Source organism: Cicer arietinum, chromosome 3 (assembly GCF_000331145.2).
Source record: "Cicer arietinum cultivar CDC Frontier isolate Library 1 chromosome 3, Cicar.CDCFrontier_v2.0, whole genome shotgun sequence".
Lineage (NCBI taxonomy): Eukaryota > Viridiplantae > Streptophyta > Magnoliopsida > Fabales > Fabaceae > Cicer > Cicer arietinum.
The window spans coordinates 48,519,300-48,541,260 of NC_021162.2; the positions used below are offsets into that span (position 1 = coordinate 48,519,300).

Genomic DNA, 21,961 nt, shown 5'->3' on the forward strand with positions numbered 1-21,961 from the left:
ATATGAACGGGTTTTGTCAAATAGTGGGGCTATACTGCTATAGTGTAGTGGAATTTGAATAAGTCACTATTGTTTTGAGATACACTATTTAGAACAAATTTTTCAAATAGCTGCTAAAGTGGTGTTAGGGCACTATAGCTTAGCGGATTTTTGAACAAACTATTATTTCTGTTGTTGCTTTTTTAAGGTTTGTTTTTTTGTTCTTGGTTGTTTAATGGTTTCCAATTGCTGACAAATGTTATGTACTTGTGTGGAGCTTAATATGTTTTGAATTTGTGATAGATAATGCTGTTTTGAGGATGTTCATTTTTTAGCACATTTATAGGCTTTAAAAAGGAATTGGATTTTTTTTCAACTCCTACTTGGTAGTTGGTAGGTTTTTGCATAGTTTGTAGGTATAGTGGGATCTATTTATTAAGGATTGTGAGTAAACTCTGAGAGGAATGTAATCACTGAAATGGAGGAAATGATGTAGGAAAATTTTCAATATAAATAAAGTGTAGGGTGTATGTATATGATAATTACTATGATCTTGAGGATTTATTGTTGTTTAAGTTACGTTTTCTTCACGCGAAAAATGGTACTTGGTGTCAAGCACATGTCACACCATTTGTAGGACAATATTGGATTCTAGTGTACATTTGTAGGCTTTATACAAATTGGATTTATTCAAGTGTTGTCAAATAGTGGCTATTGCAGCACTGACACTACAATAGTGGTATTTGAGCAAATTGCTATTGTTTTGCAAGATGCTATTTACTACAAAGTTTGTTAAATAGTGACTATAGTGGTAATATAACACTACAAGATAGAAGAATTAGAACAAACCACTATTTTTTGTGATTGTTACTGCCATTCCAACATGGTAGATTTTTGCATAGTTTTGATAAATAAATTTTTGCATAGTTTGTAGTAGTTATGGTTGGATGTGCTTATTAAGGGTTAAGAGTATGAAGAGAGGAATATAAATAGGGAAATGGAGAAAAATGATGTACCAAATTTTTTTTGAATAAAAAGTGTAGTCTATATGTATACGATCTTAAGGATTTATTCTCATTTTCGTACTTCTTCTTCAAGTGAAAATATAGTATTTGATGTCAGGCAATTGCTTTGGTTCAAACTTGACAGCTGTTTTATATCAATAGGCACAAGTCAAACAATCTGAAGGACGGTACTTGTTTTGTTTTTAGTTGTTGTCATGAATCTTGATGAATACTTATCCTAGTCCATCTTGGATTGTTTAGTGACTATGTCATATAAAAGCATTGATGATCTGTTCTCTCTTTTGGAATGATTGAGATGTTGTCTACTTTCATTTGTCTATTAAAATCCTTTTTGGTATATTTAGGCTGGTTTGGATTAGCTTCTAGCTTCTGTTGAAATCCTTCCGAAATCGTGGTTAATGACGTTTAAAATGATGGTTAATTGTGTTTAGTGGTGATTAATGAGTTGCGACATCTTGTCATAGTCATTAACCATATATGGAACGTAATTAATCACATATTTGAATTGTGTCAATCATCTAAGTTGTTGAATTTTGTTGAAAAACTTGTGTCATAAAACACAACTTTCACCTTGCCATCTTTCTCTTTGCTCACTTTGAAAAGTTGATGTTTAACTTTTTTTGCTGTAACTAAAATCTTCTGCTTAATTAGAAACGGAGACACATACTCGGGGGAGTACTTTGCGGATAAGATGCATGGATTTGGAGTATATCGTTTTGCAAATGGTCATCGATATGAAGGAGCCTGGCATGAGGGAAGAAGGCAAGGACTTGGAATGTATACATTTAGAAATGGCGAAACCCAATCCGGTCACTGGCAAAATGGAGTCCTTGACATTCCAAGCACGCAGAACACCACTTACCCAGTTTCTCCTGTTGGTGTCAATCATTCCAAAGTACTCAATGCAGTGCAGGTACGTTCGTTGTGTTTTATGCATAATGTTTGAATATTTTCTCCTCTTAGCCTAAAGTGTCCTCGATATACCAGTGTGGACTCTGAATGAATCTGTCATTGCTGGTGAATGTTATACCAATTTTTTCTCTATCTTTCTTTAGGTGGTATTCTTAATTATTTTATGACTTATGCCATTTATGTGCTTTGACAGTTTAAGTTATTGGAAATTCAGATTTTGGCTATTTCTTGTTTGTTTTAATTTTTTTTATTATTAGTAGAACTACTTCACCGTTATAGGTAGCCTTTTTATTTAAGTTTGAGGAGGGAGAAATTGATGATGGTTGAGTTTAGTAAGTATTTTGTTGTCAATAGCTTATGTTTTTATTGTTGTTATTTGAGTCTTAAGCTTTCAAGTAACTGGAAGAAAACAGGATTATATCAAAGGTGAGGGTACAGGCAAAATTTTGGACATCTTGTCTTGTATCAATAAATATTATCAGTCTTATAAGAGGAGGAGAGAAACCTATCAAACTACAGACAGTTGATACTTCATCTGTCCCACTATGAATGTCACTTGCTTATTCACACAAATCAAAGTAAGATTATAATTATAAATAAATGAAAGAAAGAGAATAGTAATTTTACCAAATTACCCTTATTATTTATGTTTTCTTTTTCGTTATTTAAATTTACTTTTCAGTAAGTTTTGATTGTTCTTTTTGTTCCACTTAGGGAAATATGAACGGGTTTTGTCAAATAGTGGGGCTATACTGCTATAGTGTAGTGGAATTTGAATAAGTCACTATTGTTTTGAGATACACTATTTAGAACAAATTTTTCAAATAGCTGCTAAAGTGGTGTTAGGGCACTATAGCTTAGCGGATTTTTGAACAAACTATTATTTCTGTTGTTGCTTTTTTAAGGTTTGTTTTTTTGTTCTTGGTTGTTTAATGGTTTCCAATTGCTGACAAATGTTATGTACTTGTGTGGAGCTTAATATGTTTTGAATTTGTGATAGATAATGCTGTTTTGAGGATGTTCATTTTTTAGCACATTTATAGGCTTTAAAAAGGAATTGGATTTTTTTTCAACTCCTACTTGGTAGTTGGTAGGTTTTTGCATAGTTTGTAGGTATAGTGGGATCTATTTATTAAGGATTGTGAGTAAACTCTGAGAGGAATGTAATCACTGAAATGGAGGAAATGATGTAGGAAAATTTTCAATATAAATAAAGTGTAGGGTGTATGTATATGATAATTACTATGATCTTGAGGATTTATTGTTGTTTAAGTTACGTTTTCTTCACGCGAAAAATGGTACTTGGTGTCAAGCACATGTCACACCATTTGTAGGACAATATTGGATTCTAGTGTACATTTGTAGGCTTTATACAAATTGGATTTATTCAAGTGTTGTCAAATAGTGGCTATTGCAGCACTGACACTACAATAGTGGTATTTGAGCAAATTGCTATTGTTTTGCAAGATGCTATTTACTACAAAGTTTGTTAAATAGTGACTATAGTGGTAATATAACACTACAAGATAGAAGAATTAGAACAAACCACTATTTTTTGTGATTGTTACTGCCATTCCAACATGGTAGATTTTTGCATAGTTTTGATAAATAAATTTTTGCATAGTTTGTAGTAGTTATGGTTGGATGTGCTTATTAAGGGTTAAGAGTATGAAGAGAGGAATATAAATAGGGAAATGGAGAAAAATGATGTACCAAATTTTTTTTGAATAAAAAGTGTAGTCTATATGTATACGATCTTAAGGATTTATTCTCATTTTCGTACTTCTTCTTCAAGTGAAAATATAGTATTTGATGTCAGGCAATTGCTTTGGTTCAAACTTGACAGCTGTTTTATATCAATAGGCACAAGTCAAACAATCTGAAGGACGGTACTTGTTTTGTTTTTAGTTGTTGTCATGAATCTTGATGAATACTTATCCTAGTCCATCTTGGATTGTTTAGTGACTATGTCATATAAAAGCATTGATGATCTGTTCTCTCTTTTGGAATGATTGAGATGTTGTCTACTTTCATTTGTCTATTAAAATCCTTTTTGGTATATTTAGGCTGGTTTGGATTAGCTTCTAGCTTCTGTTGAAATCCTTCCGAAATCGTGGTTAATGACGTTTAAAATGATGGTTAATTGTGTTTAGTGGTGATTAATGAGTTGCGACATCTTGTCATAGTCATTAACCATATATGGAACGTAATTAATCACATATTTGAATTGTGTCAATCATCTAAGTTGTTGAATTTTGTTGAAAAACTTGTGTCATAAAACACAACTTTCACCTTGCCATCTTTCTCTTTGCTCACTTTGAAAAGTTGATGTTTAACTTTTTTTGCTGTAACTAAAATCTTCTGCTTAATTAGAAACGGAGACACATACTCGGGGGAGTACTTTGCGGATAAGATGCATGGATTTGGAGTATATCGTTTTGCAAATGGTCATCGATATGAAGGAGCCTGGCATGAGGGAAGAAGGCAAGGACTTGGAATGTATACATTTAGAAATGGCGAAACCCAATCCGGTCACTGGCAAAATGGAGTCCTTGACATTCCAAGCACGCAGAACACCACTTACCCAGTTTCTCCTGTTGGTGTCAATCATTCCAAAGTACTCAATGCAGTGCAGGTACGTTCGTTGTGTTTTATGCATAATGTTTGAATATTTTCTCCTCTTAGCCTAAAGTGTCCTCGATATACCAGTGTGGACTCTGAATGAATCTGTCATTGCTGGTGAATGTTATACCAATTTTTTCTCTATCTTTCTTTAGGTGGTATTCTTAATTATTTTATGACTTATGCCATTTATGTGCTTTGACAGTTTAAGTTATTGGAAATTCAGATTTTGGCTATTTCTTGTTTGTTTTAATTTTTTTTATTATTAGTAGAACTACTTCACCGTTATAGGTAGCCTTTTTATTTAAGTTTGAGGAGGGAGAAATTGATGATGGTTGAGTTTAGTAAGTATTTTGTTGTCAATAGCTTATGTTTTTATTGTTGTTATTTGAGTCTTAAGCTTTCAAGTAACTGGAAGAAAACAGGATTATATCAAAGGTGAGGGTACAGGCAAAATTTTGGACATCTTGTCTTGTATCAATAAATATTATCAGTCTTATAAGAGGAGGAGAGAAACCTATCAAACTACAGACAGTTGATACTTCATCTGTCCCACTATGAATGTCACTTGCTTATTCACACAAATCAAAGTAAGATTATAATTATAAATAAATGAAAGAAAGAGAATAGTAATTTTACCAAATTACCCTTATTATTTATGTTTTCTTTTTCGTTATTTAAATTTACTTTTCAGTAAGTTTTGATTGTTCTTTTTGTTCCACTAAAAGCACTTGTTAATAAAAGCATCGCACAGATAAGAACAGCTGTGATAATCAATTTCCTAAATATATTTACCATAGAAGCAAGACTATTATGCATATTGTAAAGTTCACGTTGATACTAACAACTCATAACTTTATTATGTTTTTCAAAAAATGATGCACATAACATCAGAATTTTTGAAGTATTTTATATACGGGATACAATTGGAAAATGACAATAAATTTTACATTGAAAATTGAAAATGATAGTCATTTTGGAACCAGTTTTTACACATGTGTCACTCATTGGAAAAGAAGTAATTTATTGCATTATGATCTTTCATTTTTCATTATTAATATCTTTTAAAATGACAAATATTAGTATTTTGTTAGGGGCGGGGATGAAACTCTTCATTCCTTAGCTCTCTTGCCTCAATCATCTAATCAACCTTATAACTCCCTTTCATTTTTCATTAATAATCATATATATATATATATCTGAATATTTTTGTTGTAATTTCAGTCTTAAACTTACAAGTTACTTGAAGAAAACAGGATTATATCAAAGCTGAGAGTACAGGCAGAATTTTTGACATGTTGTCATGTATGCATAAACATTAGCATTTTTGTTAGAGGATAGAAACCAAACAAACTGCAAAGTTAGTATGTGTCTGATTCTCCAGTGAAAAAAATTAATTTTGTAAAATTGATTTTAGTTACAAGTGAGTTGAATGTAAAGTGGTTTATGTTTGAATTCATTCACGTAAAAGTGAGTTGCACAATTAATTTGAGTCTAAAATTCGCGTTTGAGCCAAATGCTTCAAATCCTAGCTTTAAATTAGAATAAAATCTAGTGGCAAAATCAATTCCAATCAACATCCCCAAACATGTCAAAACCAATTTTATTTGTTTGGAATCACTTCTCCCTATTGTGAAACCAAACTTAAATAATTTACTGCATTATGATTTTTCATTTTTTCGTTATTATATTTTTAAAAGAGAAATGTTAGTGTAGTTGGTAATAATATTTTGCTGGGGGTGGAGATTGAACTTTCTCATTCTTTATTACTCGACTCCTTAACTTTGTCACCCTAACCACCAAGTCAACTTATTACTCCATTTCATTTTTCATTAATAATCATATTTATTTGTGAAACGAATAGGAAGCAAGACGAGCGGGAGAGAAAGCTTATGATTTGTCGAAGGTAGATGAAAGGGTAAACAGAGCAGTAGCAGCTGCTAATAGAGCAGCCAATGCAGCTAGAGTAGCTGCTGTCAAAGCGGTACAAAAGCAAATGCATCATCACGTCAACAATGAAAGTTTCCCAATACCTGTTATGTAAGATTATCAACTTCTTTTTTATATTAGTAGATATAGTAGAAAAGTTTGAGATTGTTGAAGAGGATGGTGGCAACATTAGCTCATACACCTTCTTTCCCGTCGCAACCTTCTCTTTGGCACTATGCTTTCTGAGAGAAAGCAGATATGTTTTCTATCTGCCACGGTTCTTGTATAGAGAGAGGAATGGATGATAGCATATTTATAGATAAGTTTTTCAATTTTGCCCCCTTTACTACATTTTTGTAAAATTATATTTAGATGTAATGTAAATGCTGGTGTGCAGGTTAAACCTACCAGCTACTGTTGTATTATGGTTTTGTAAAAAATAACGAGAGGAGAAACATATATATAAAATAAATGCTATTTTTTCTCAACTTCATGTAATTTTTGCTGTAATTGATTATGGAATGGTCTGATGTAAATTTATTTAATTGGCAAAAGGTGTTTCTATTAGTTAGGCGCAGATGGTAATGAGTTGGAGGGATAAAGATTTTTTATGAACATCTTTCTACCTGATTTGGAAGTTTGAATGATGTTTTTTATTGTTGGTATCTTTATGGGGTTTGCTATAAAGTAGGTAACAATTTCATGCCTCTTTTTATTGTTAGTAGCACATAACACAAAACTCTTTAGTGTAATGATTTTAATCATTTTCAAGTTGGATAGGCGATTTGTCTTTGTTTTCCAATAGGGATGGAAATAGGCTACGCTGAACGTTAGAGCCTATGACCTGACCTACTTATGGTCTGACCTGACCTACTTATGGTCTGTCCGACCTGTTTAATAAAAAGGCAGGCTCAAATGATTTTTAAAGTCTATTTAATTAAATAAGTTAGGTTAAGGCTTATAAAAAACCTATTAGGTATGACAGACCGGCTTATATATATTTTATTATTTATTAATGTTATTTTTTATTATTATTTATTAATAATATTTTTTATTTTAAATTCTATCAATTATGTTATCACTCACTAGATGTTCTATATTCAGTGGCCGTTCCGTATTCTCCCCGTTCTTTTCTTAATCCGTTCTTTTCAAGTTGAATCGTTCATATTATTATGTAATTATTATATTATGTAAGATTTTAATATTTACTACTTCAAAATCTTTTTTTTTTCTTTTTATCTTTGTATTCAAAAGTAAAGTTAATTTTTGTAAAATCTTTTAAAAATTTTCTAGCAATTCCATTGAAGTTGTTCTAATTTTAGGTTTTATAAATAAAAATAAATTTTAATTCAAATCTTCTTTTCTTCACCCGTTCTTTTCAAGTTGAATCGTTCATATTATTATGTAATTATTATATTATGTAAGATTTTAATATTTACTACTTCAAAATCTTTTTTTTTTCTTTTTATCTTTGTATTCAAAAGTAAAGTTAATTTTTGTAAAATCTTTTAAAAATTTTCTAGCAATTCCATTGAAGTTGTTCTAATTTTAGGTTTTATAAATAAAAATAAATTTTAATTCAAATCAGTATATGTGAATTTGTAAAAAAATAGTAAAAAAATACATTAAATAGGTGAAGTTCCTTTAGAAGTGTTTTATTAATTATATTATTATTGAATATGTCTGAGTTTGTTTGAGAGGATTTGTTTGAGAGATAATAATAAGTGTTTGTTTAAGAAAAAAATCTATTATTTGAAACAACAAATTTATTTTTTAGGGTTTAAAGAGTGTTTGTTTCATATTTTTTAAAAATTATTTTGTTAGAAAAATCACTTTTTGTTTAATATATATACACATTGGTATTTGTATGTGGAGAGTATCATGTGACAATGGTAGAACATCATGTATATTGGTATGGATAGAGCATCATGTAGCTTGACATATGTATATGGATTAATTAATTATTCATTTTTTTTTTGTTTTCTTGAAATTATTATATTTGATTATAATTTTATTAGTTTTCTTTGTATATAAATGTCTAGTTTAGCCTATATAAAAAAATATAAAATATAAATTTAAATGTTTTAATGTGAATAACGCTTTTAAATAGGTTTTCAGGCTAGACCAAACTTTTGAAAAGGTCAGACCAGGCTGAAAAAAAAGTATATGATAGGCCGTAGGCATCATGTAGCTTGATATGTGTATATGGATTAATTAATGATTCATTTTTTTTGTTTTCTTGAAATTATTATATTTGATTATAATTTTATTAGTTTTCTTTGTATATAAAGGTTTAATTTAGCCTATATAAAAAAATATAAAATATAAATTTAAATGTTTTAATGTGAATAACGCTTTTAAATAGGTTTTCAAGCTAGACCAAACTTTTAAAAAGGTCAGACTAGACAGAAAAAAAGTATATGATAGGCCGTAGGCCAGACGTAAGTTTAAAAAATTTATCGTAGGCCAGACTCAGGCATTTCAAACTCTAGTCTGGTCTATTTCCACCTCTATTTTCCAGGACTGACCACAATTTGTTGGGTTGACTAAGGAATGACGATATTAGTACCCTATACTATCTTCTATATCTATTTTATTTTTTGGTTTAATAGTTTTCTCCATTAGGGAATACTAATTGAGGCGTGTTAGACGTTAATTTTACGTACTTCTTTTAATCGATATTCAAACTTTGGTTTGTCACATTGTGGGAGTCTAGGTAGTTAATCTCAGATAGCGGTGTGTTGCGTTGCGGTCAATCCTAGGAATCGGGATAATGGATTGCAGGATACCGTGATTACCTTTATTTTTTGGACAAACTACATGGATAATATAAACATGCATATTAAACAATGTCTCAAACTCAAACATTTAGAAATAGTAATAAAAACTCAAAGTCTTAATTAAAACATACATTTAAATATTAAATATCATCATCATCTTCTTTAACATAGTAGAGTAATAAAATAACAAAATATTAAAACTAAAATGCATGTTACAGGAATCAAAGATCATCATCATCTTCAACAAATGCTAAAGACAAAAGAAATACAACTCAATGTTTGTTCCATTGAAGACAAAAGTAAAGAGCGCTACAATGACTATCTGCCTCTAAATGAAAACTATCTTAAGCCTCTAATTCAAAGATCAAAAGAAGAAAACCCAAGTCTTTCTCTGGTAAGTGTGACCAACAATTGATAAGTCTGCCTCTGAAAAAATGTGACAATCATTTGTTCTTCCACCTCTGATAACTAACGTTTGATAAGAAGTACCCGCTTCAACATCATCTGACTCATTATAATGGGTTTACTCTTTAATTGAAGAAGTGCATGATATCCTCTTACATTGACATACTCTAAGATATGTCTTCTTAATTTAAGATACGTGTAATCAATTACGAAGGATATATATGTATATGTCTTAAAGGTTGATTTGTCTTAAAAGCTGATTAAATATCTCCAACGATAGAATTCTCAATGGATACTTCTTCTAAAAATATAAATAGAAACTGATATATCAATTGAAAACAAAAAGAGAAATTAAAAAAGCAATGTGTTAAGAAGAAATTATGAGAAAGAGCCTAAAACAAATCAAAAGAATGAATGAAAAATCCCTATAGTAGAGATACAATAATTAATATAAATCAGTCACAATGTTCGATACACTTAAAATGATATAGGATTTGATATGAAACATCTTCTCAATGAGATTTAGAACCCTAGAAACAAATTTTGGGCCATTTAAAAAAACAAACTGCAACTGATGTAAATAAGCCAATAGGGGCAACAATCCCTTCGTCCATAAGAGGCACCTGAAGAGATATAATAATACTTATGAACTTCAATGGCAATCTGCAAGAAAGTTGAAAAAAGGTTCAAACAATAAAAAGCCATGAGAGGCTAGAGAAGAATACTCAAAGCTTGTAGAGGCAGAGTAAACAATACATGATGCTATTGTTGGTATATTGGATTAAGTCCTCGACTATACTGAGGCAAAATCTCTCTCTCTCTCTCTCTCTCTCTCTCTCTCTATTTTTTCTTACTAAACATTTTATTTAAGAACATATTTTGGCTAAGCAATCGAAGTATTTTTAATAAATGTCAAAACACAATTCAAACTCCTCTTCTTATATTTTTCAACACCTTCAAATAGTAGTATTAAATTAACTATTGTTCAATTATAAAATTTTTAAATATAAAATCTACTACCTCCATAAAAAATTACTACGTTCATCCCTTATTATAATTATAAGCAATTATTGGTTTTTGTACGTTTATAAATAAATGTTAGTATGCTAGTTAATATGTTCATTGTATGTGTTAATATTTCTAAAATAACATTTGTATTTGAATGGGTTAAACTTGAGTTTTCATATTACAAGAAACGTTAGTAGTATTAATTAGGGGTATGTTTGAGAAAAATAAATAAATGCACCTACTAAATTGAAAGAATGTTTTTACATAGCTACAATTTTTTCCCCAATGATTCTTATAATTACCAGACAAATGTAATATAAGTTATTTTGAAATTTTTGCACATATTGAGATATCCCATAACTTTAGAGGAAGAAGAGAAGGAGAAAATTCAGAGGAAAAAGAGAAGGAGAAACTTCAAAAGAAGAAATGAAGGAGAAACTTCAGAAGAAGAAAAGAAGGAGCAACGTCAACTGAACAAAGATTGAGGTATTTTACCAGAGACAAAAACATTTAGAGTTTTAATAACTACAATCACCAGAGGTAACATGAAGAAAACCACTAGAGATAGAAACACTTAGTATTTTTGTAACGACAACCAATAGAGTAACATGTAGAGAGCCACAAGAGGCAAAAATACTTAGTATTTTTGTAATGATAACCACCAGAGGCAATATGGAGAGAATCATCAGAAGGAGAAATACTTAGAATTTTTGCAACAACAACCACCAAAGACAACATGGAGAGAACCACCAGAGGAAAAACACTTAACAATTTTAATAACGAGCAATTAGAGGCGAGAATGGATGCAACCATTTGAGACAAAATGCATTATCAAAGGTGGAAACATCCATACATGTGTATTTACTTTCAGGGAATGATTTTCACCTTTCACGATAATTCTTTTCACAAAATTATGTGTATATATATATCCTTAAACACACACACACATATATAACTCACAAGCGAACAAAACTAACAACACGTTTAAAATAAAATTTAATACACTTGTTAATTTATTAAAAAGTTGAAAGTTGAAGCCTTAAACATAATAAAGAAATTAAATACAAGAGAAACAATATTAATGATGACGAGCAAATAAAAATAATTAAAGGTTGTCACGTAACATATAATTGTTTTTTTACCTTTACTTGTACTATAAGCACTTACAACTACCATCTATGCAAAATCCACGACGATTAAGGGGACACTCGTAAGTTAGACAATCGTTGTCTGACGTATATGTTATAGCTGTAATATATAAAATAAGAATAAAAAAATATTATTGAAAATATATTAAGAGTTTTGTAGAATATGTAAATAGAGAATGGACTTACCACCAACATCGACTAGAGCAAGACATAAGAACACAAAAAGGATCATAGTATAAAAAACCAGAGTTTTAGCCATTTTTTACTCTACCTTTGCATGCAACAAATACAAAATTGTTTGATCACTTACCATGGGAAAAATCCCACGCTGTGCTTATTTCAATTGAATAGTTTTTAGTACAACCAAGGATCATGTTTGTCCCTTTAGCTGGTGTAATTGATTACTTGAAGTTACAATATATCTTTAATTTTTTATTTCTTATCTATTCTTTCATATTAGAATGAGGTTCAAAACCAACATTATGCTAAATAGCTATTAGAATATATATTCAACTAAAAAAAACATTTCTATATTAATTTTTTTAATAAATGTCTCTTAAGTCAAATATGATCTACAACCGAGTTAAAATTGATTCTAATGTAGATTATTTGAATTCAAAATAATAAAATCTTTTTCGACCGTTATTGAGGACACTTATCCATTTTATTGCAAATGAATCAAGTGTATAGGGTCGTTAGATATTATATTTAGATTGACCAAGTTAATTTAAACTACAACCTTAACGCACCGTGCCTAATTTCTTATGAGTCCAACATTAGTGAGAGAAAGAAAAAAACCGCTTCATTATAGAAATATGGGCATGAAAAGGCATATTCATAGATCGTCACAAGTTCGAGAAAAACGTACTTGAATTAGTCGATTAATTTGAAATGAGAACTTAATTATAATCGGCCAAAGTAATGGATTGTAGGAACTACATTTTAAAATCTTATTTATACTTTATAAATACCAATTGTACAAATCATAATAAACTTACATCACTCCAAATAAATCTATTTTACTTGCACTTTATCTAGTCTTCAAATTTACTTATGTTATTTTCATTATTCTTAAATATTTATCTACATAAATTGTCAAAATTAACACACTATGGAACATTTGAGGAATTCACAACCAATCAACCATTTTTTTCATTGATGTAATTGCATATGGTGCATTTGATTTTCTAAAAAACAATAGAACTAGACAACCAAATTTATTGTACCCTATTTTGTTTAGAAATTGGTCATAGGATTGGTTAGAATAGGGAGCAAGAAATTGAACAAAAGCAGAAATTATGGTCCCACAAAAAACGACGGTACAATTTTTTATCCAAGATACAAGAAATCAAAAATACCAAAATATCTTTTTAAATTTTCTACTAAAATATTATTACCATTTCCTACTATCTCATGTCTTTCTCATCTATCTCTTTGTCACTCTTCTCTCTCTCTCTCCTTCTTTATGTTGTCTAATGTCTCTCTTTTTATTGTTTCATGTCTCTCTCTCTCTTATCTCTTCATCTTATCTCTTTTTGCACTCATGTGTCTCTCTCCCTCATATCTCTCTCTCATGTATCTCTTCCTCTATTTTATATTGATGCATCTTAGCTCTTTCCACACACACGTCTCTCTTTTATCTTTATATATCCCTCTCTTGTATATCTTTTTCAACCTTCAATATTTCCCTCCTTTTAGATTAAGTAATAGCAATAAACAACCATTAGCTAAAGTAACAATGAACTTTCATATTTCCCATCTTTGTTTCTTTAACTCATTTTAACTCATCATAGTAAGGAAGGCACATAAAACTTTGTGGTAATCAAAAGTCACTTAGTGTTACCAACCTTCCATTTTTTATCCATTCATATGTGTAGGGATTACAAAGGAGCAATTATAGTATTCAACAATGGCTAAATCGCTGTAGAAATAATGTATCAATGAATGGACCATGTATTTATGCATAAATTAAAAAGAATCATAGGATAAAAGTCAATGCACAAATCTATCTATTATAACATATTAAAACAAATTCTCAATTTTATTGAATGACACATCACACAATTATGTGTCACATCACTTATATTCCTAAGTGACACTTTAATATGCTTCTACAATTTTTCTCATAAATTTTATTTCTTAATTTAACTTTTACATCATTATATACATATGTTGAGAATCCAGACACAAAATTTGTTTATGAAAATAATTTTACTATGAGAGCTGCTCATAAAAATAATTTTACTATCTTCTCACTTTAATCAACTTTTAATACTTCTTCATTTCTAACTTTGTATATTCAGAGTAGTTGGTAAAAACATACATCATATCTTATATTATCTCAAGAATCATTCTTTCAATTCCTTCTTAAACTTTGACGGAGAGTACACTTTAGATACAAAGTTTTTTCGTTTACACAACATTACATCATTCATGACTTCTCAATTCTCACCCAAGTATCAATGGAAAATATGAGATTGTGTAACCTATTGTTGACTTCCTGGGATGGGTCAAATCACTAATAATAAAAGACATCAAATAAACAAATAAGAAACCAAATATCTAATAAGAAAAGTCATTTGTTGTAATCACTAACGATAATTGTTGCACTAAAAGGAGGGGCAGTGAAGACCTCTAGAGAGGAATGCGCATAATATCATTTTTCAGTTGTTAAGACATAATTTCGAGTAAGTGTTGAAGAACATCAATCAACTATGAACTATACATACCAAAGATTGATTGAAACATTCAGGAGAAAAAGTATTAAAAAATGAAAAAGAGTGCATAGGAGGGGAAAAATTATTTTTAAGCTAATGGATCTCGACTATACAATTGGGGTGCTTTTAATTTGTTTTCATCACTTAATTTGTTGGTTTATTTTTGCTTGGTAATTGAAGTTTTGTGCATCTCTGTGCTGCAATATTGAAAGCATGTCGACTATACAATTGTTCATGCATGTGTGTTTATATTTACCTTGTGGAATTTCACCTAACTAATTGACTAATTCTTGCCTGTTTATGTGAAAATTATCTTGAAAATTATGAATTTAAATTAATAACGTTCTATCTTTGTTTGCTATCCTTTGCTTTAATTTTATTTGTAGGTTCAGGATACGAATGCAGATTAATAATGCTTAGTGGTTTTATAGAGCTAAAGATACACTGAGAATGTTAAATTTTGTTCTTTGCGTTTCACATTTTTAGTGGATTGTTCTGGATATTATTAAATCAAGTGCGTGTTTTAAATAATAAAGGAAAATTCAAGGTTGTTTCTAGTAAATTGTTGGTAAGTTATTCAAGTCAAATGAAAATCAATCACATACATTCCATTCATTTTGTTTTAAAATTTAAGTTTGATATAGTTAATAGAGAGTTTAGATGAGTAATATTAATTGGTCTTGGTAACATACCCATAATTTTTTAAAGACAACATCAGTGTGTCACCAAGAAAAAATGTTACAAATTTTAGATGAAATATAAATGTTTGTAATTTATGCATTTTGCATTTGTCAACATACTAAGTAATAGGTTTATTTATTTTATTTTTATTTTATTACATGTAAAATTTCTAATTAGTAGGTGTATTTATTTTATTTTTTTTCAAACACATCCCTTATTAATACTACTAATTTATGTTGGAAAATAAAAAGTCAAATTGAAAATATTCATGTATAAAAGGTATTTTAGAAACATCAACATAAAAAATTGAAACCTTATATTCAATACCTACTTTTCTTAATATTCATAGAAAAGAAAATGAAAACTTATAAATAAGGATGGATATAGTATTCTTAATATTTGTAAAAAAGAAAATGAAAATTTATAATTAGGAATGGAGATAGTAATTAAAAATTAAAACGTAAACAAATACTAAGTTTGCACATTTCAAAAACATAATATTATAGATAATAACAATAATTTTATAACTCATAACTTTAAAAACTAAAATGTAAAACAAGTGTAAACACTAAATCTTAAACAATACAAACAATTATTAAATAGAGTAGCTGATTCAAAAGATACTATTGAATATCAAAGATCTCTACCCATATCAGAAAAGAAAATAAACAATAGTAAAAAAAAAAAAAAAACTCTTAAAATGAAGTGAAGTACTAGACTCTAGTACTTCAGTTCCACAAGAAAAGCTCCAACGATTGCTTGTCGTGATCATGTTGAATTTAACCTACATACAAATATATTATAGGAGAGACATAAGGAAGATGTGAGTTTATCTTTCATCCATATAAAATGAATAAAATCATACATAGATTAACACACGTTCGTGAATCATATATATATGGATAAACTTTCAATGCTAAAGCATGCACTACTTGAAATTCACGTGGGGTGAAAAATAACTTAGGAAAATATGGATTGAGAAGTTATGCTCTTTGCCATATATAAAGTGCAACACCTGTCTAGATTGTATGACTCACAAGCGAACAAAGCTAACAAGATGTTCAAAATAAAATTTAATACACTTGTAAATTTATTAAAAAATTGAAAGTTGAAGCCTTAAACATAATAAAGAAATTAAATACAAGAGAAACAACATTAATGATGACGAGCAAATAAAAATAATTAAAGGCTGTCACATAACATGTAAATGTTTTTTTTACCTTTACTTGTACTATACACACTCACATTTACCAAGTATGCAAAATCCACGACCATTAAAGGGACAATTCAAAGTTAGACATTCGATGTGTGATGTACATGTTATAGCTGTAATATATAAAATAAGGATAAAAAAATATTATTGAAAATAGATTAAGAGCTTTGTAGAATATGAAAATATGAGAATGAACTTACCACCACCATCGACTAGAGCAAGACATAAGAACACAAAAAGGATCATAGTATAAAAAATCTTGAGAGTTTCAGCCATTTTTTACTCTACCTTTGCATGCAACAAATACAAAATTGTTTGATCACTTTATATTGTGAAAAACCTCACGCTATGCTTATTTCAATTGAATAGTTTTTAGTACAACGAAGGATCATGTTTGTCCCTTTAACTCGTGTAATTGATTACTTGACGTTACAATATATCATTAATTTTTTATTTCTTATCTATTATTTCATATTAGAATGAGGTTCAAAACCAACATTATACTTCAATTAAATAGCTATTAGAATATATATATTCAACTAAAAAAAACATATGTATATTAATTTTTTTATTAAATGTCTCTTAAGTCAAATACGATCTACAACCGAGTTAAAATTTATTCTAATGTAGATTAATTGAATTCAAAATAATAAAATCTTTTTCGACCGTTATTGAGGACACTTATCCATTTTATTGCAAAAGAATCAACTGTATAGAGCCGTTAGATATTATATTTAGAATGACCAAGTTAATTTGAACTACAACCTTAACGCACCGTGCCTAATTTCATATGAGTCCAACATTAGTGAGAGAAAGAAAAAAACTGCTTCAATATAGAAATAAAGGAATGGAAAGGCGTATTCATAGATCGTCACAAGTTCGAGGAAAACATACTTGAATTAGTCGATTAATTTGAAATGATCACTTAATTATAATTGGCCAAATTAATGGATTGTAGGAACTACATATTAAAATCTTATTTATACTCTATAAATACCAATTGTACAAATCATAATAAACTAACATCACTCCAAATAAACCTATTTTACTTGCTGTTTATCTGCTTTTCAAATTTACTTATGTTATTTTCGTTATTCTTAAAAAGTTATCTACATAAATTGTAAAAATTAACAAACTATGGAACATTTAAGGAATTCACAACCAATCAACCATTTTTTTCATTGATGTAATATGGTGCATTTGATTTTCTAAAAAACAATAGAACTAGACTTTTACCCTATTTTGCTTAGAAATTGGTCATGGGATTGGTTAGAATAGGGAGCTAGAGATTGAACAAAACCAGAAATTATGGGCTCTCAAAAAACGACGGTACAATTTTTTGTCCAAGATACAAGAAATCAAGAATACCAAAATATCTTTTTAAATTTTCTACTAAAATATTATTACCATTTTCTACTATCTCATGTCTCTCTCCTCTCTCTCTTTGTCACTCTTTTCTCTCCCTCTCTCTCTCTCATGTATTTCTTCCTCTATTTCATATTGATGCATCTTAGCTTTTTCTGCACACACGTCTCTATGTTATCTTTATATATCCCTATCTTGTCTCTCTTTTTCAACCTTCAATCTTTCTCTCATTTTAGATTAAGTAATCACAATAAACAACTATTAGCAAAATTACCAATGAGCTTTCATATTTGTCAATAATTGTTTTAAAAAAATCTTCCTAAAACTAGAATAATTATTAAATGTCTCTTTGGAAAATCATGCATCATCTTTGTTTCTTTAACTCATTTTAACTCATCATAATTAGGAAGACACATAAAACTTTGTGGTAATGAAAAGTCACTTAGTGTTACCAAACTATCATTTTTTATCCGATCATATGTGTAGGGATTACAAAAGAGCAATTATAGTATTCAAAAATGGCTAAATCGTTGTAGAAATAACTTAGCAATGAAAGGACCATGTATTTATGCATAAATTAAAAAGCACCATAGGATAAAAGTCAATGCACAAAACTATCAATTATATTAAAGGCTTAATTGTAGTTTTGGTCCCCCTATTTTATTTATCCTTAGTTTTGGTCCCCAAACAAAATTTTGATCCAAAACTTGATGAAATTTCATTTTTTAAACCGTACTAGACCACTTATGATCATATATTTCCGGTACAATTGTTGCACCATGAGATCTTGAGGCATAGTATGACTTAGATAAATGCAAAAAAAAAAAAAAAAATGAAACTTCATCAAGTTTTGGACAAAAATTATATTTGGGGGACCAAAACTAGGAAGAAATAAAATGGGAGACTACTTTTGCGATTCAGCTAAAATAGGGGGACCAAAATTACAATTAAGTCTATAATATATTAAAACAAATTCTCAATTTTATTGAATGACACATCACACACTTATGCGTCACATCACTTATATTCCAATGTGACATTTTCATATACTTCTATAATTTATCCCACACATTTTATATCTCAATTTAACTTTTACATCATCATATACATATATTGAGAACCTACACACAAATTTTTTTCATGAAAATAATTTTACTACTAAAGCTTCTCATAAAAATAATTTTACTATCTTCTCACTTCAATCAACTTTTAATACTTCTTCATTTTTACCTATGTATATTCAGATTAGTTGGTAAAAAAACACATCATATCTAATATTATCTCAAGAATCATTCTTTTGAATTCCTTCTTAAGCTTTGACGGAGAGTACACTTTAGATATAAAGTTTTATCGTTTACACAACATTACATCATTCATGGCTTCTCAATTCTCACCCAAGTACCAACGAAAAATTTGAGATTGTGTAACTTATTGGTGACTTCCTCAGTTGGGTCAAATCATTAATAGTAAAAGACATCAAATAAACAAATAAGATACCAAACATCTAATAAGAAAAGTCATTTGTTGTAATCACTAACAATAATGTTCGCACTAAAAGGAGGGGCGGTGAAGACCTCTAGAGAGGAATGCACATAATATAATTTTTCAGTTGTTAAGACACAATTTGAGCAAGTGTTGAAGAACATCAATAAACTATGAACTATACATACCGAAGATTGATTGAAACATTTAGGAGAAAAAGTATTCAAAGGTGAAAAAAAGTGCATAAGGAAAGGAAAAATGATTTTTAAGCTAATGGATCTCGACTATACAATTACGATGCTTTTAATTTGTTTTCATCACTTAGTTTTGTTGGGAAAAACCAGAGATAATTAGCGATAACTATCTCAATAATGCAAAATATTTTTCCCCTATTTGTGCAGATAAATGGCCAAACAGAAAATTCAAAGCTAAAATAATTGACAGAAAATTAAATATGAGACAAACACAATTTTAACGTGAAAAACTTCCCTCAATTTGAGAGAATAAAAACCACGGGACCTAGTCTAGAAAAACTTCCACTATAATAATTAATGGGTACACTAGAGTCTTCCTAATAACAATAGAGAATATCAATCAACAATAACAACCTTCCACTAAAGTGGGTATGCCAAAGTAACTCTTAGAGAAGGTAAAACTACTCAGGCTGTAGATTAAAATAACAAACTAAGTGGTAGGAATAACATACTAAAGTTGTTACCACCAAGGAGCAAGTTTGCAACACACTTGTTACCACCACCGAAACCAAACCCTTATTTTCTCTCTTCTCCTTTTACTGTTACGACTGCCTTCTTTTCTAGTTCTTTTTTTCCCCCCACTATTTTGCTTTCTTAGGGATTTTAAATCCCTTTTCTTTCTCACATGGGAAAAGCCCATTAAAACCTTTTTTTTTTCTTTCTTTTATTTCAATAATAATAATACTAATACTAATACTAATACTAATAAAACTAGTGTGTTCCACTAGGGGAGTGAATCCACCCAACAAATCTCCCCCTCACGACTCAAGTGGGAAGGTATTGCTCAACCATGCCAACTTTCTTTCTACAGCATATCATCTTCGACACAGACAAGGTCTTCGTCATCATAACTGTAACAACCCCCCTTTTTAAAAAAAAAACAATCGAATTTCAGAAATTAAGAAAGAAATACTTTTGGATAAAATATTTAAGTCGTAACACAATGATAAAAGTATTTAAACAACAAAATACACCAGGGCTATGTGACCTATCAGACATAGCTTATACCCCTGGGGTATTCTCGACAGACACCTGTACAAATGCATTGCCCCAAGAATTTTAACTCCCCCACGCCACATCACAAAAAGTGGTACACGGACCCATAAAAAACAAAAGTCAAGCTGGCAATATAAGGTATAGGTACAATATTCCAAATTGAAATAAATACAACCACAAAAGAAAGACATCTAGCCCCTATACAAACATCTAATCTGATCATGCTACAGAAACTATACAACCCGAGTGATCTCCTCGCGTCCCGCAAGATCCTCCTGACACAGCTTCGGTCAGGTATGTCTAACTACCTTTCCATCTCCAAGGTACTAACCGATAGGATGATCCTGATTCTCATTTGAGGGCAAAGCCCAGATTTACACAATAATTGTAAAGGTCACCAACCGAAATTAACAAATATCACATATCATTTAAATTTTAAATGCACAAAATAACCTTTCAACTTAAGATACTCCTTGAAAGGGTTTTCATATGCCAAACATGCATAATCAAAATTGAAAAATGAAGTTTTTAACAAAATTGCACTGTCGTATTTGAATACAACATCCTTGTACAGTCCTATCATAAGTCAGTAGCAAAATCATTCCGTCGTATCCGAGTACAGTCCTGTCGTATTCGAATACACGTATTCAAATACAGTCATGTCGTAGTCTATTACAAGTGCGAAATCATAAGTCAGTAGCAAACTCTGTGCTGTCGTATTCAAATACAGTCCTGTCGTATTCGAATACAACTGTGAAAAATGCAGATTTTCAGTTTTAAAAACGTTTCAAAATCATTCAACACTTACAACACAAAATCAATCATCACACGTAGCAATTACGATACAATCACAACAACAATTGAGTATGTATATTCAACCATCATAATATAGCAAACATGACTCGCGTGCCAAGCACCCTAATGCAATGCGTATATACCAAAATGCATGATTCCGAAATTTCCAAACCAAAACTCTCATCGAAGAGGCGTAAATCATAATTGTATCGCCTATCACATGCATTGTACTAATTACCAAGGTGCCACCCATCACAGACCCACAAGATTTACTTAAGTGTCGCCTATCACATTCCTTACATTGTTTTCTAGAGTGCTATCGCTCACAGATCAACACATTCTAGAGTGCAGTGTCTCACAAATTAGCACGACGCGATAATCTCCAAAAGGATAAGATGAACCAACAAATCAGATGGCATCATCTCGTGGCCCATCCGATCACCACTATCACCATGGCCCATTCGGTCACCATGTACTATGAAATGCATGAGCATACTCTGACACTTTTCACCAAAACCATTAAGTAAATGCAGCTATTAAAAGATTCCCCATTTTTAATACTCATTTAACACAAATGATTTTTCAAATACAACACACAACATACTCAAACATATTTATTCACTCTAATTTCTATTTCCACAAACATACGT

General features: G+C 30.0%; 1 protein-coding gene and 2 long non-coding RNA genes across 3 annotated transcripts in view; 1 reads left to right on the plus strand and 2 right to left on the minus strand.

The window, feature by feature from the left end:
- LOC101512381 (uncharacterized) overlaps positions 1–6,955 on the plus strand; it is a gene marked incomplete at its 5' end in the record, with an annotated part of 7,999 nt that extends 1,044 nt beyond the window's left edge. The window contains 2 exons of the mRNA XM_004492159.4: positions 1,656–1,917; positions 6,403–6,955. Of these exons, the coding sequence (XP_004492216.1) occupies positions 1,656–1,917; positions 6,403–6,582 (442 nt within the window). The remainder of the gene's footprint in view (positions 1–1,655; positions 1,918–6,402) is intronic.
- Positions 6,956–10,091: 3,136 nt separating this feature from the next.
- LOC113785672 (uncharacterized) lies at positions 10,092–12,133 on the minus strand. The gene is made up of 3 exons (XR_003471763.2): positions 11,995–12,133; positions 11,803–11,908; positions 10,092–10,315 (listed from the first exon to the last, which is right to left on the minus strand). It is a non-coding gene; the product is annotated as an uncharacterized lncRNA (long non-coding RNA).
- A 3,557-nt stretch (positions 12,134–15,690) lies between these two features.
- LOC105851768 (uncharacterized) lies at positions 15,691–16,708 on the minus strand. The gene is made up of 2 exons (XR_012162503.1): positions 16,620–16,708; positions 15,691–15,990 (listed from the first exon to the last, which is right to left on the minus strand). It is a non-coding gene; the product is annotated as an uncharacterized lncRNA (long non-coding RNA).
- Positions 16,709–21,961: the final 5,253 nt, after the last annotated feature.